General features: G+C 27.5%; 2 protein-coding genes across 2 annotated transcripts; both read left to right on the top strand.

Moving 5' to 3' along the window:
* Positions 1-66: 66 nt before the first annotated feature.
* LOC129608627 (uncharacterized) lies at positions 67-9671 on the top strand. Its single transcript, XM_055520262.1, has 10 exons — positions 67-522; positions 943-4086; positions 4533-6316; positions 6377-7259; positions 7325-7391; positions 7448-7659; positions 7858-8408; positions 8491-8656; positions 8710-9320; positions 9377-9671. The coding sequence occupies exons 1-10, from the start codon at positions 345-347 to the stop codon at positions 9554-9556; spliced, it is 7776 nt and encodes a 2591-aa protein (XP_055376237.1). The 5' UTR covers positions 67-344; the 3' UTR covers positions 9557-9671.
* A 1724-nt stretch (positions 9672-11395) lies between these two features.
* On the top strand, positions 11396-12635 carry LOC129608670 (signal peptidase complex subunit 2). Its single transcript, XM_055520330.1, has 2 exons — positions 11396-11575; positions 11789-12635. The coding sequence occupies exons 1-2, from the start codon at positions 11516-11518 to the stop codon at positions 12326-12328; spliced, it is 600 nt and encodes a 199-aa protein (XP_055376305.1). The 5' UTR covers positions 11396-11515; the 3' UTR covers positions 12329-12635.
* Positions 12636-15474: the final 2839 nt, after the last annotated feature.

The raw sequence follows: 15474 nt of genomic DNA, 5'->3' as shown, positions 1-15474 counted from the left end.
TAACTCAGCTATCTTGTCATATTATTCTTTGAAGTTTTATTTTTGAAGTATTTCGGTGTGGTTGAATTGATTACTGACTGGCTGAGAAAAGGCAATTGTAAAATAATTTTATATTGTAATAAATTAATTAATTGTGAAAATAATAGTGTTGTAAATAATTCCAAAAGCTTGTTAAAAATTTGAAAAAATATATATAAAACTACTTACGAAGTGGTTTGAAAATTAAGCTTTAATATAAAATATACATTTTAATGCTAATGTATAGTAGCTCCACGTTTTAAGTTAATTGAAGCAGTTACGAAAGTATAAAAAAAATTCCATAGTACAAGAAACAAGAAACAAATATGGATAGAAATAATGATAATATAAATATCAATGTACCCAGATCTAGTAAGAAAATTACTGCTATTAAACCAGTCATAAAATTGGAAACCAATCCTGATATTCTTAAAAACTTAAAGGAAGTTTTCAGTTCTCAAAAAATAAAAGAACAAATAAAAAATGCTGTAAACAAACTGCAAGGTGAGATTGAAAAATGTATTTATAATTATTACTTAGTTTGATCCATTGAAGAGAAACAAATAAGCAAAACAAAAAGCCATTAACCACTTATTGCTTATTAGAAATCGTAAGATAAAATTTTAACTTACAATTATAATACGAGTAGAAAAATTATTTTTTTCATTGTTAAATTTTTGAAATTGCGAAATATACTGTCTTTAATTTTTTTTTGTTTGAAGATATTTTATTCTTGTCATTATGAATTACTTTTTCCACTGGTTTTTGTAATGGGTATGTAGAGTAGCATGATTGTTTCAAAGTGCTATTTTGAAATTACTAATGTCTGGGTTCGAATCCAAATTCTGCAACTTTTTTTTTGTGGTCATTTAAATAACATTCATTTCTATTTAAAAATATATATTTTTTTTATTGTTTTTTAAGCTGATGATGCTCTACCATCCACAAAACGAATGAATATTATTTACCCTGACGTTAGGAAAGATAAGCCAAAACTGCTCCCGAATTTAGTTAAAGAAACATTGAGAACATCAATTTTGCACAAAAACAATTCAAAAAGTGATAATAAAACTTTCACTAAAACCTCAAAAAGCGCAGTTGAAACTTGTATCACTAAATTAGAAGATTTTCCAAATAAAAATCAGCCGGAAAAATTAAATTTTAGCAGAAAAAAAATAGATGAACATAAATTACAAAATTCTAAAATACTAAATAAAAAATATTCCGATAAGGTGCCGTCAAAGAATTTTACCAGCAACGCAGATAAAGTCGATTTAAACTCAGGAAATAAGAACAATTACGTTTTGAATTTGGACTCAGTTAGCGCAGGACAGAATGTGGATTATTCAATTAATTTCAATTTTGAAAGCCCAAAAGATATCAACAAGTCTCCTTATTTGGGAAATGAAATTTTACTTAATAATCTTTTTCAAAGTACTAGCGAACAACTTTTAAAAGCTCCCCGTAAGGAAAAAATTAAAACGGACGATTTCAAACGTTGTTTAGAATATGGTACTGAAACTGAACAGGAATCTAAGCAGTTGGGAATTAATCCAGATTATAAAAATAAATTTGATCAAATAAAGTGTAGGAATAAAATCATCAATCTCAATTTTAAAGATTATAATAGCAAAAAAAATAAAAACAACAAAAAATATTCAACAAATGAAGAAACTAACACAAGTAATTTAAATTTAGAAAAAAGTAATTATGGCTCGCAGAAAATGCAAAATCCATTTAATTACACACCAGATATATATGCATTGAAAAGTTCAAAAGGTATGCATTACGGAATACCTGAAATTAAAATTCAAAAAGCTTCAATAAATATTCAAGGAGAAGAAGTCGATAATTATAGGGCACACATCTTAAATAAAAAGCATTTAAAGAATGATACGAAGAAATCGGAATATACAAAAAAAGAAAATTCAATTGAAGAAAAAACAACAATAGCTCACAATTTTATCAAAACACAATTAGAAAAGAACTCGATATTTAAATCACCAGAAAATCCACCAAAGCAAAAATTGGATGATTTAAGTTTCCAGGAAATATTTTTGATAAGTGAAATTGAAGAGCAAAGAAATCCTAATGACTCATTCATAAAAAGTGAGGAAAATTTTGATGTCAATCTGCAGGACATAACGAATGATAATGACCAAAATATTGTTTGTCTACCCTATATTGATGCCTCACCAGAACGCTGTAGCTCAAGCAGTTATTCGCCAAAATTAATTCAAGATTTAGATTCAAATAAAATTTTTCAAAAGAAGTCAATTGGGTATTCGCCTAAATCAGTTCAAAATATTGATACAAATTCTATTTGGAAACAAAATTTTACAAATAGCGAAAAAATTCATAATACAAATGATTTAGATTCACCGATTAAATACCATTTAGATACTTCGGATACAGTGATGACATTTAACCAAGAAACTTCAGTAGATGCTGTTGACTTCTTGTGCAATCTCCAAAATGATTTTATCAAAAATGAAGATGATGATGTCTCAGATACAAGTTCTACTATTGACGAAGTAGAAATATTGAAACCTGAGGACTTTTTACAGAATATTTCACAATCTTTTACGCAAATAAAAGAAAAAAGTGGAACCATTCCAGAATTTCCTTCTACGGGTTCATGCGAAAAACATTTTGAAGAGGAAACTGTTTCACCAAGATTAGCTCCTATTGTTATTGAAAACAAAATTTTGGCTGAAAGTGAAAAAGTCAATTTAGATCTTTGCTTAGGAAATGTTGTTCAAATAGATGAAATTGTAAACAATTGTAGTTCTGTGACAACCATATTTGATGGCAATCATAATGATAATCATTTAGAAACTTTAACACAAGAGTCTCATTCTGAGGAACAATCTGACGTAAATAATGACATCGAAATGAAAAACTCTGAATCAAACTGCATTGTAACAGAATTGAGCGAATTTAAAGAATTGGAATATGCAGATATCTTGGAACATCCATCTGACGAGGAATATTTAAATAAACGCAACCTCATAAGAGTAGAACACGAAAAAGTTTTAGAAAATAGTGAAATTCCTTCGAAAATAACCGAAAAAAATAATTGTGAACATAACAACAATGCAACTCAATCAAATCGCAACCCAATTACTGGTAAAACAAACAACATTTCAGATAACATAGCTCTAATGCATGATATTTCTCTTTCGAAAGAAATCAAAGAAAATAGTTGTAATATTACTGGTTCTGCAGATGATAAAATCAATGCAATTCAATCAAATTGCAACCCAATAACTGGCAAAACAAATAATATTTCTGATAACATAGCTCTAATGCACGATATTTCTCTTTCGAAGGAAATCAAAGAAAATAGTAGTGATATTACTGCTTGTGCAAATGATAAGATTAATGCAACTCAATCAAGTTGCAATTCAATAACTGGTAAAACAAATAACATTTCAGATAACATAGCTCTAATGCAAGATGAAGTTCCTTATTTTGAAGAAGAAATTATTACTACCACACAAACGGCAACGAATTCAAATAACTTGAATTGCGATGCTAAAGAAAAATCAATGAAACCAAAAGCTATTCCCATTAGTAGCAGGAGGCCCCGCTTGCGTGGTAGTAAAATAAATTTAGTTGAAAGAAAGAAAACTCCTGCAGTAAAAAATGAAAATTCTAATTTATCAAAAAGACCAGAAAATATTGAAAATCCAGCAATTAGTCCTCATCACACAAAAAAAATTAAACTAACTAATGAAGCAAACAATTTTAATAAGTCAAAAGTTGAAAAATTGCATGAAGGGAGTGATAATGATCCCACTGACAATACTGAACATGATACTAAAATATCTTCTGACAAAAACAAAAATGATATTGGGCAAAATATTTACAATAACCAACACCATGAAAACAGTTCTACGTTTTCAAAAGACGCATGTATAGCAGAAACAAATTCATCTATTTGCGAAGCAGAAATTTTCAGTTCTGAAACTGTCAACTCAAATCCAACAAAAAGTGAAAGCTTCGTTACTACTAGTGAACAAAAATCGTGCGACGCAGAAATGTTTAAAGGAGACGATTCAAATGGTAAGTGGAATTAATGACTTTTTGAGTGTTCCAATTTTATTTACAGCGCACGTACTTTTCCCTAAATTTTTTATTGGCATTGTTATAGTTTTTTGTTGATTTAACACTAATGCTTAAATTTTCAAGGAAAATTTTCCTTTATTTATTAATTTTAAATTACTTTTTTAAAGTATGTTATTTTTCGAGATGGTAAAAAAACCGTTTTAGGATTAATTCATTGCATTAGTAAAAATATTAAACCAATTCATTTTTTTATATTCATCCATTAATTGAATTCTACCGCATTTTAATATCTTCATCCATTAAAGAATTTATTCTTCTTTTAAATAAAATAAACACTTGTAATGGCATTGTTAAGCAAATTTCTATATAAAAATGAATATAAAAATTTACGTAGCTGTTAAGTGTTCACTACAATGGGTTTAATATAAATTTTTCCTTTTTAGAGAGCAACATAAGCACTTCTGTTTTTAATGGATTTGATTTAAGTTTGGTAAAACAGGAAGACTACTTGATTTCCCAGCTCTATAATAGTGCAATCGATCAAATAGCCAACAAATTGATTGAGTCCGAGCCTAGTAAGTATTCCATAATGGAAAGCACAGCTTGTTCTGCAGTCAAAAGGGAAATTGGAAATGCTGAGAGTATAACAAGCGCCATTTTTTCAGAATTACCTTCAAAATTTTCTGAAAATTTAAATCACAAAATTAATACAGGCTCAGATAGTGAACAAAACATTTGTTTTAAAAATTTTTTACAAAATTCTCGCAATATGGCTATTGAACAAGAAACAAATAATGAAACTATTACATTTGGATCCACTATAAAACCTGAATTAATTAATCCACCTGAACGTAAAAGGAAAATTTCAAAAATATTACAAAATTCAAAAAGAAAATTTGAAAAAGCGTTAACTTCAGATACGGATAGTCCAGACGAAAATGACTGCGTTCCTTTAAAAAAACGACCAATACGTATAGGAAATATGTTTTCAAATAGTTCAGCTTCTGAAACTGAACAATCAAAAAAAGAAAATAGAATAAGAATTTTAGATAAACGAAATTATTTTTCATCTAGGAAAGATAGTGAAAATTCGACAACTAGTGATCATCAACATTCTATATCAGATTTTTCTAATATTCAAAATGAATTTGAAAATAACAACACTTTAAAAACAGGTGAAAGAAATGCATTATTAAAAGGAAATGATAAGAAATGTGAAGAAACAAGTCAGATTTCCGAAAGTCTAGAAAATAAAAAAGCGAAAAATGTTTCAGAAACGAGTGGACTATGCGAAATACATTCCAATACAAATAAAATTGAAGAAACCAGCACAAAAACTGAAGTAACAATAAATACTTCAATAAAAGAAAAAAAAATTAATAATTTCGAAACTTTCGAATTGAATGCATTAGAGAATATAAATACTTCTCATAGTAATTTAATGCATAATGGCATTCCTAAAAAATTTATTGAAGAAAAATTAAAACATTTGGATAATACTGGGATTGATTCGTTAAAAAAGAAGAAAAATAGAAAAATGAATGTGTCTAATGATAACGTTCAGATTAAGCAGCATGATCAATATAAAGAATTAAGTATAAGCGGTACGTTTAAAAAGAAAAAAAATGAAAAATTGGATGACTGTAATGCTAACGATAGTATTCTGATTCAACAAGATGTTCAAAATAAAACATTACAAGTTAATGATACGATAAAAAAAAAGAAAAATAAAAAAGTTGATAAATCAAACGCTAATAGCCAGGTTATACAAGATGAGATAAAGAAAGAATTAAATCTTAATAATACATTAGGCAATAAGAAAATCGATAAAAAAACAACAGGAGAATCTAACACTGAAAAGAAAAAACGAAGCCGAAAAAAAGAACAAACAGAAGTAAATATATCTGAACCGTTTTCACACCTGCAGAAAGTTGGTGCATTTGAAAAATTTTACAATCAGTTAATACCTGTTACTCCAGCTCGTCGTAAAGCCCAAGTGGCAGAAAATAGTAGTTTATTAAGAAAATTGCATCCTAATTTATTATTAATTGATAAGCGCTGTGATATAGATAATTTTAAAATTAAGAATATAGCTGAAGATACAAAACTTGAAAACGAAGTTATTTGTGGACTCTGCAATGAAACAGTATTAAAAAAAGCTTCAGCATGGTCGGATCACTTGCAATCACATTATGGTGTTGGTTGGATTGTCGGTGAAGAAAGCATTGTGAGTATCTTATCTAATTTTTGTCTCTAACAATAAAAAACTTTAACTTTCCCAATTTAGGATGTTACACAGTATAACACTGTTTTAAATTTTATGATAAATTTTATGAGGGTCACTAATATCAAATCATTTAAATGTCGAATGTGCCAAACTGAATTCAAATCTGCATTAGGAGTTCTATCGCACATTGTATCATGTGGTCTTGAAAAAGAAGAAAGGTTTAGTAAAACGCATTTGGCTTGCGAGATCTGTAAAAAACACATTCACTATGTGACCTTTAATTCCCACGTAAAAAATTGTTTATTGAAACAAAATGAGCCAACAAAAGATGAAGCAAAAATTTCAGAAAATACTGAGGTTCTTAGTAATACAGGAAGATTTAAAAGAAAATCCACAGTTAAAGCAGAAAATAAATTAAAAGCAATCGAAAATGACATAAAGTTTGATGCTTCCAACTATATAAAAACAGTTCATGCTACACGCGGCGGAATTCACCGATCTTGGAAAAGAAAACTAGATGCTGGCATGACAGTGAAATGTTGTGCCGAAAATTGCGAAGAAAATTTTAGTGATTTAATTTCATTAAAAGCACATATAAAAGATTGTAACAAAATTTTGAGAATAGCTTTTAAGTGCTCGCTCTGTAAATTTACTGATACTAATGCAGAAATAGTGAAAACACATGTTCACAAAGAGCATGAAAAAAGTTTAAAAAATTTGAAAGACTTGAACAGTGATTCTGAAATCGAATTTTCCAAAAAAGATTTGTCGCAATCATCTGAAGAATGTTCGTCTGGTGTTGATGAAAATGAAGTTTCTACTGAAGAAGAGAAAAGCAACATTTCTGACGAAGAATGCAACAGGAAGAAGAAACCAAAAAAGTCAAATGAGCATTATGTCAAACGTCTCCAAATATTTCCAAGCACTAGCAGAGCAAGAAGTTGTAGGATAATTATAATACTTTTGTTAAAAATATAATATAATTTTTTTTAATTATTTTAATTTTAGTGTTACCATCTGATCGATATCCTTTTAGAGAGATATCAAACAAAGTTCGAGATTCGAGCAAATTTTTGTAAGATGTATAACTATAATAATAATTAGTTACTTATGAACATTATTCACTTACAGTTTCAAACATAATTATACTTCAGATGTTTTATTCCCAAATTTTCTACCAATTTGCATTTCTACTGATAATATCATATCTAAGGAATACCAGCCGGTCAATAATGTATCAATGAAATTTTCTTTTTCAAAAATGCAAATGAACAAACGTTTTGGTAGTTCTAAATGTTCTGAACTTCTAGAACTAGAATCCTTCAAATGGATAAAAAATAGAGGTAACATATACAAATTTTCTACTTAATCTCACGATGTGTTTTTAAAGCTTGAATTGTAATTTTATGTTAAGGTAACATCATTTTATAAACTATTTAAAGCTATAAATTATGTATTGTGGGATACTCACATATATGTACTTATATATGAAATTATATACTTGAAAAAAAAAATTTTAAAAATCTTCAAAATCATTTTAGACGAAATTTTATTGTACATCGGTGGTCCTATAACCGCATTAGAATGGGTGCCTTTACCAGATTCAGTTTCACAAAAGTCACAATACTTAGCTATAAGTTTTAAATCTAATTATAATAAGTACACTAGGGTCATAAACCAAAAATCTCATAAAACTTTAATACTCATCTTTAAATTAGAAATATTTGAAAAAAGTTTTGGTGAAGTTTTTGCTTCACAATCTGATTCACCTAACTTCTCATTTGAATATGGTATAACTCTTGATGACGGTCCAGTGCATGATATGAAATTTTTACCTAGTGGTGGATATAATCTTGACATAAACCGCTTAGGTTTATTAGCGGTGGCAAGTGCTAAAAATGATGCTGTAATATATTCTTTACCAATAGAAGTACCACAAAATTTATATTGCACATTAAATGATAATATTAAACTAATATTTTTGGAACCAGTAATAAAACTGACAATGAACTTCAATTTTGATGAATATGACGAAATATTACAAAAAAAAAATCACTACTTTGTGCAATGTTGCAAAATTGCATGGTCAAAGGTAATTTTAATGGGCATAAGTTTTGATAATATCAAATAAATATTTTTTAAAACTTAAGTTGCAAAAAAACTTTTTATTTTAGGCCAAAGGGCATAACATTCTTGCGACTGGCTATGCTAATGGTTGTGTAGCTTTATTTGATATCAATCCAGAAGACAATTTAAATTGCTCTCAAAGTGAAACAGAAAATCAAATGTTACAATTTTCGCCTATTAGCTTCCTTAGAGTCAGTGAAAAACATATAACATGTTAGTGAAATGTAAATATTTGAACAAATTTTTGACATGCTTTTTTTCTTTAGGTTTAGATTTTCATTACGATTTCAAAGAAGCACGATGGTTATCAGCCGGATCATATAGCAGAATCCTGAAAATATTGGACATTGAAAATCCATCAAATCCAACTGTTGTTTTTGAAGACATTTCAAAAAGTTTTTTAACATCATTTACTTGGCCAATTGTTTGGGAAAATATTGTTTTTGCTTCCAGCAGTGATTTATGTATAGCTGGACCAATAGCAATGAGTCCAATGCAATTACTTTTTACACGCAAAAGATTTGCTTATATTCCCAGTGGTATTACATGTCTGGATTATAATCCATGGAATAATATTTGCGTAATTGGAGCTGAAAATGGAGATTTTACAATGGAATTCAGAACTGAGTATAATTTAGATTGCACATTAAAACGATATGTGCATGCGAAAATAGTAACATATACTGATTTAATCAGACTCGACGGTAATAATCATCTAACAACTGGGGAGTTATCTAAAAATAATAAAAAGGGAAATAAAATAAAGAACGATGACCCAAAATTGCCTACTTCAAATGAAGAAAACGTAGAACCTCTGAAGTTTTTTGACAAAGATTACAAAATTAAATATGGTTTGGTCTTTGGCCCTTTAAATTTTGTAAGATAAAATGTTTCTTTTGCATAATTTTTAATTACTTTTGATTTCATTTTTAGAGTAAGAAGCAAGATAAAATTTATAATACAGAAGAACGAAATCCTCTAATCAACCTCGATTACTACGTTCGCATAAACTCAGTAGCATGTAATTCAAATTTCCATGGTTCAAATTTTTATACTTTCGGCTATGAAAATGGTTTTATTAGAATATTATATAAGAAATTACCAAATCTCTAAAATTAGGTTTTATGATATAGAAAGTTTTGAAATTGAAAATTTGTATATTTCACTAAAATACAATATTAGTTTGAAGATTAATTTATATAAGTTTGTTATTTATTATAATAGATACGTTATATACATATATGCATGTATTCATTTGTGTATGCATGTAATTTCTTTTCTAAAAATTTTATAATGAGATTTAAGCAAAATATGAAAAATAAAAAACCTTATTTGTTTCTATCATTTTTATGTTATTTAGTTGCTTTTCAGGCCACAAAAATTGAGGAATAAGTCAGAGGGCAGTTAGGAAATTGCAATATTATAAATATACATATATGGTACAGTTTAGATTCTTGAATTTTGTGGAATTCAAGAGGATAGTTAAATTTCAGTTCCAAATCAAAATATCAATTATATGAATTTTACGTTATATTATGAAAAGAAATTATATTCTAAATAACGGTCACTGTCATCATTGTCAGAAAAAAATGAATGAAAAGAAATGTTATACAAAAAATTGCTACAAAATAAACCAACAAATTAGGAATACTAAAGGACTTACATATATTTTAAATTTATAAAATAAATTTATTCAAAGAGAAAATTTTTGTTTAAATTTGGTTTTTTTTTTTAGATATCTAAAATGAAAAAATATTTTGAAATATTTTTTAGTTTTTACTTCAAAAAAAAAATTTCAACTTATCATTCTTACTAATTACACATATTTAATATAAGAGCCCAGACAAGAAAATAAAATAAATACGCTCCTGTTACGACTTCGATAATGCTCGGAGCAAAAAAAGAGATATATAGAAAAAATTTGGCTTCATTGTTTTTTCAAGATGCTTCTTTAGTATTTCGAATTCGTTGGGCTTCTCTATGTTTTTTTTTTCAAAATCCGATTTTTAAGCGAGTGTAAGTGAGATAGAAATAAAGATGCTCCTTCCTTTAGTATTTCTAATTCGTTGAAATAAACCAAATTAATTGTGATAAACTCTTACAATCTTCCACTCATAAAAAAGTACATATTCTTATTCTACAAAAATATTTCTAAACGGCAATCTTGATTAAATTGTTTTTCTCATCACCACAAGGGTGAGTTGAGAAAATGAATACGTAAATTCGCCGTTTCCTTCGATCTGGAGCTGCAGTGTGAAAATTGTAAACTATCAAATAACGAATGTTAAACCGTCTTTTTGTTTATACAGCGTGGACCTTAAAAACAACAATAGCTTTTAATTATATCAAAATATAGTTTTTGGACATCTGTTAACAGTTAATGGGACTTTTATGCGCGCAAACATATATAAAGTCTATTTGAGAGACAAAAATTAGAAAATAGCTCAGTTGAAGTTTAATTGGTGACAATCAGCTGATTTTTTATCTCGATCGTTTATAAAGCTTTGTGGTATTCTCGACCATATAAAAAAAATTCTAAAAAGATTTCTTACACTTTCAGCTTATTAATTTTAAGGTCCATTAAAGGTTTTGACATGATATCACATTACTTTTTTAATTTTTATTTATTAAATTTTTTAACATACTGCTTCCAATTTTCATGACTATAACATTTCATGGTCTATTAAAAAATTGCTGACAGTCGTAGTTTTTAACGAATATGACGTTTTTGGGGAAATATTTTTATGAAATGATATAAACAACTTCTTTTATTTCTCCTCACACATCGAAAGAAATTTCTGTCTGATGACGTCACACATTAAAATGATAATGTAGTTGGTATGTCTAACCAAATGTATTTTATTTTGCTCATGTTTATCAAGGAAACAACTATAAAATAATCTGATACAAATGGTTGATTGTTAACTGTCAAATTAGCAGTACGCCAACCCTGCATGGCATATTAAAATTAAATCGTTGCTGTCTTAATTTTTAGTATTTTTAAAGTTTGTAATACGACTTGTAAAGTCTTTCAAATATTTTGTTTTCGAATTGAACAATCTCGTTTAAATAATGTCTGCCAAACCGAAGAAAGAGGAAAAACCACAAAAAGAAAAGCAACCCGTAGACGAGGTATAATTGAATTTTTATAGTTGTGTTATTTTTTTTAGAAGCATTTGTATTTCGGAAAGACACGTCAATCTTTTGCTTAGCTGGCGATTTGAATATAATAATTAAATTTAAGAAATTCGTTAATATAATTCGATATAATCAATTAAGTTGACACAATTTTTCTGTTTTTGTTTCAGCATTTTTGATTGAACAATTTTTTTTTTTTATTTTTAGGTTCTAAAAATCAACAAATGGGATGGTTCAGCAGTGAAGCATGCTCTTGATGATGCTGTAAAAAGTGCGCTTTTAGATCGTCCGAATTGCAAAGAACACTTCGGTTTAATTGATATACGTTTAGGAATATGTGCTTTCGCAGTTACTGTTGCACTTATCGCATTAGGATGGGATCACCAAAATCCTTTTCCGGAATCGAAACCGGTTCTAGTGATGTGCGTTACAACATATTTTATACTAATGGGTATTTTAACAATATACACTACATTTGGAGAAAAGGGAATTTTTGCGATTGCAATACAAACTGATCCAGACGGTAAAACTACAAGAACATGGCAGGCTAGCTCTGATATGAAAAAATACGATGACAAATATACATTGGTGTTAACAGTGCAAGATTCAAAATCTATAAGAGAAGCAACTACAACAAAATCCTGTGCTTCATTTATTGACAGCAACGGTGTAATTCTATCTAATTTAGTAGCGAATGAACTTAATAGATTGTATAATTCTTTAACAATTGAAAAGAAAGAAAAATAACTAGATGTAAAGCATAAACGAAAAATTGAAATAATTTAAATTATTCATTTTGAATGAAGCACATGTTAAGCATTTATTAATGATTCATTTTAGGTATTACATCGAAATTTCAAATTTTCTTTTTGAATAGATAATAGAATTTTAATAAGGTATCTTAATATTGAAGATTAAAAAAAGAGTATGGTTATTCTCAAAATGAAAAATTTTGCTTGTATTTTTTTTAAATTGTTTTAAATTTTGTAGATAACAAAAATTTATTGTTGGAAAGAAAAATTGTAAACCTAATTATCAATTTCACCTAATATTTATCAATTTCAAAAGGTAATTTTTTATTTAATAGTATTTTTTTTTTTTGTTATAAAGTCTTATTCACAATCAAATTTAACAAAAAATTATAGTTTAAAGGAATATTTGATACTTATAATGTACATATGAATGTCATAATTTTAATATAATTCCAATCACAATTATCTTACAAAAAGTAATGTTCTTTGTTCTTCTTCAGTATCTCACAGCAAATAATGTATCTTAAACACAAAGTAGTTACCTACTGCTTTCGTTCGATACGGTAGGTATGAGTAGCCTAAAAATTAAAGATAAAAAAACTTAATTAAAGCAAAAAAAAAAAGAAATGATGTACAAGTAGGATGCGATCGTGTATCTCGCTTTTTTACTCGCTAACTGAGAAGATATTTGTTGAGAAAAACTGAGAAGATATTCGCATCGATTGAGAAATTTTCTTGTATCTCGTATCTCCTATTTTCCAAAATCCATACTAAATTTAGCCACCATTTATTCAATTATTCTTCAGCTGATAAGATCACTTTAAAAAAACCGAAAATTCAATTGGAAGTAATAATATAAGGGTCAAAAATATAATCTGATGAATTGAAAATTACATATCAAATTGAAAAAATCCTATTGATATCCTATTGAAAAAAATTTGTGTAAAAAACAGGACCACCCTATTAGGATCTTAACTTCTCTCTTAAGTAAAAATATGCGTGTGTACATAATATAATATGTAGATATTATGACGTAAATATATATATATATATGAAAATTTGATTTTTCTTAAGTTTCTACAACTTGAAAATTAAGGATGATTGTATTTTAATGTAAAATAAACATTAAAACTAAAATGGGGGCCTAATGGAAACCGGCAATTATTGATTAAAAACAGATGCGCCCATGTAAAAAAGAAAAGTACAACGGAACCAAAAGAGTAAATCAAGTTTTTTTTTATTAACCATACAAGGACATCTTAAAAGAAATTATTAGTTTTTTGAAAAGTGAAAAATTCAAAAAACTTTTGTTGGTTTATTGATGTTTCAAAACTATATTACGTATAAAAAGTAATATACATAAATCAAAAATTTTTCTTTTAAAAAGATGCCAATAAAGTAGAGAAACAAAAATTTAAGTTGATTTCAATATTGTTTTCTCATTCATTATTCAATGTAAAAAAAATTAAGAAGCGTTTAAGGTGTAGAGTGATACAAGTTTGAAATTTTGCATTCAACTCCTATCCGTCACAATATGAACATAACACTGAAATCAGAAAAAAGAGCTTTAGTGCAGATTGTAATAGAAAATGATAAAATTATAAATAATTAAAATATTTTGTAAATTAATTATAAATCACAAATCAAATTATGTATATATTTGATTTACATTAAAAATTAACTTATGTTCGAAGTTAATAATAAATGTGCAAGCATAAATTAAGAAAGCATTACCGCGGGCGATAATTTTTAATATAATTTATGTAAAAAGGAATTATTTGCGGATACTAATTAAATATTGTGATTGTGACCGCAAAATCAAAATTTACATCATCTTTTGTAAATATTTATATTATGAAACTTATAAATTTGAATTGAATTGGACCAAATAATCATAAATTGGACAAGTAATAAAGAAAATTTAAAATTAACAGTTATATATGTATATCAGATAGTCCTTTTCATAGGAACGTTTACACAAGAAGATCAGAATTTTTTAATTAACCTCTAAACATCTTTTTTTTTCCTTTTATAATCAACTATTAAAAAATTAAAATGATATTTGTTTTATCTTTTTTTGTTTTATCTTAAACTAAAGCTAGAGATAAATGCATAAAAGAAAGTACGGAAAAAGTTCAAAGGTCTCTAAATGAAATAAATCGTTGGATGAAAAAATGGCGAATCAAAATAAATGAAAATAAATCAGCACACATAAATTTTACCAACAGAACTATCAATCCCATCGAAATAAATTTAAATAATAAAGTGGTGCCGTTTGCAAATGAGGCAAAGTACTTGGGTATGACTCTAGACGTGAAACTACGTTGGAAGGAGCATATTAAAAAGAAAAAAGAAGAAATTAATATAAAGTTAAGGAAAATGCAATGGCTGATTGGTAAAAATTCTGAATTGAATATTTACAACAAATTATTGATTTATAAACAAATAATTAAGCCCATATGGACGTATGGAATTCAGCTTTGGGGATGCGCCAAAAAAACAAATATACAAATAATTCAAACTATCCAAAATAAGGTTCTTCGTAATATTGTGAATGCGCCTTGGTACGTGAGAAACGATACGATTCATAGAGATTTAAAAATTACTACAGTAGAAGAAGAAATCAAAAAGCAATCAACTAAACATAAATCTAAAGTACAGCAACATACTAATAGTGAGATAAATAAGCTACTTAGAAACAACACAGCCCGCCGCCTGCAAAGGAGGAGACCTCTTGATCAATTGTGATATGAGACTGAAAGAATACAACTAATAATACTGGACGGCTATCACTGGATAGTATGTCCCCACAACGCTACTTAAAAGTTAAAATAAAGTTGCTTGTTAGGTTGAATGGACTTAGTTGCAATAAATAGTAGATATAAAAAAAAAAAAAAAAAAAATCTTAAACTAAAAATTACAAAAAAGCACTAACGTAATTGTAATGTCCATTTTAGGAACTAAAATAATAAGATGGGAAATTAAGCAAGAAAAAAAATAATACAGAATATTGGACAAGAACTTAAGCGCAATTCTAAAATTAATTCCATTTACAAGTTTATATTAAATCTAAATTTTGGGAGACGGTAAATGTTTATATGAAGAGTAAATGCATGTAACCAATTTCAATTTTCACTTAGT

The sequence above is a fragment of the Condylostylus longicornis genome, unplaced genomic scaffold (genome assembly GCF_029603195.1).
Source record: "Condylostylus longicornis isolate FDR11 unplaced genomic scaffold, ASM2960319v2 ptg000033l, whole genome shotgun sequence".
In the NCBI taxonomy this organism is placed as follows: domain Eukaryota; kingdom Metazoa; phylum Arthropoda; class Insecta; order Diptera; family Dolichopodidae; genus Condylostylus; species Condylostylus longicornis.
The sequence above is the reverse complement of the archived record's forward strand: the minus strand, read 5'-3'. Positions and strand labels throughout refer to the sequence as shown.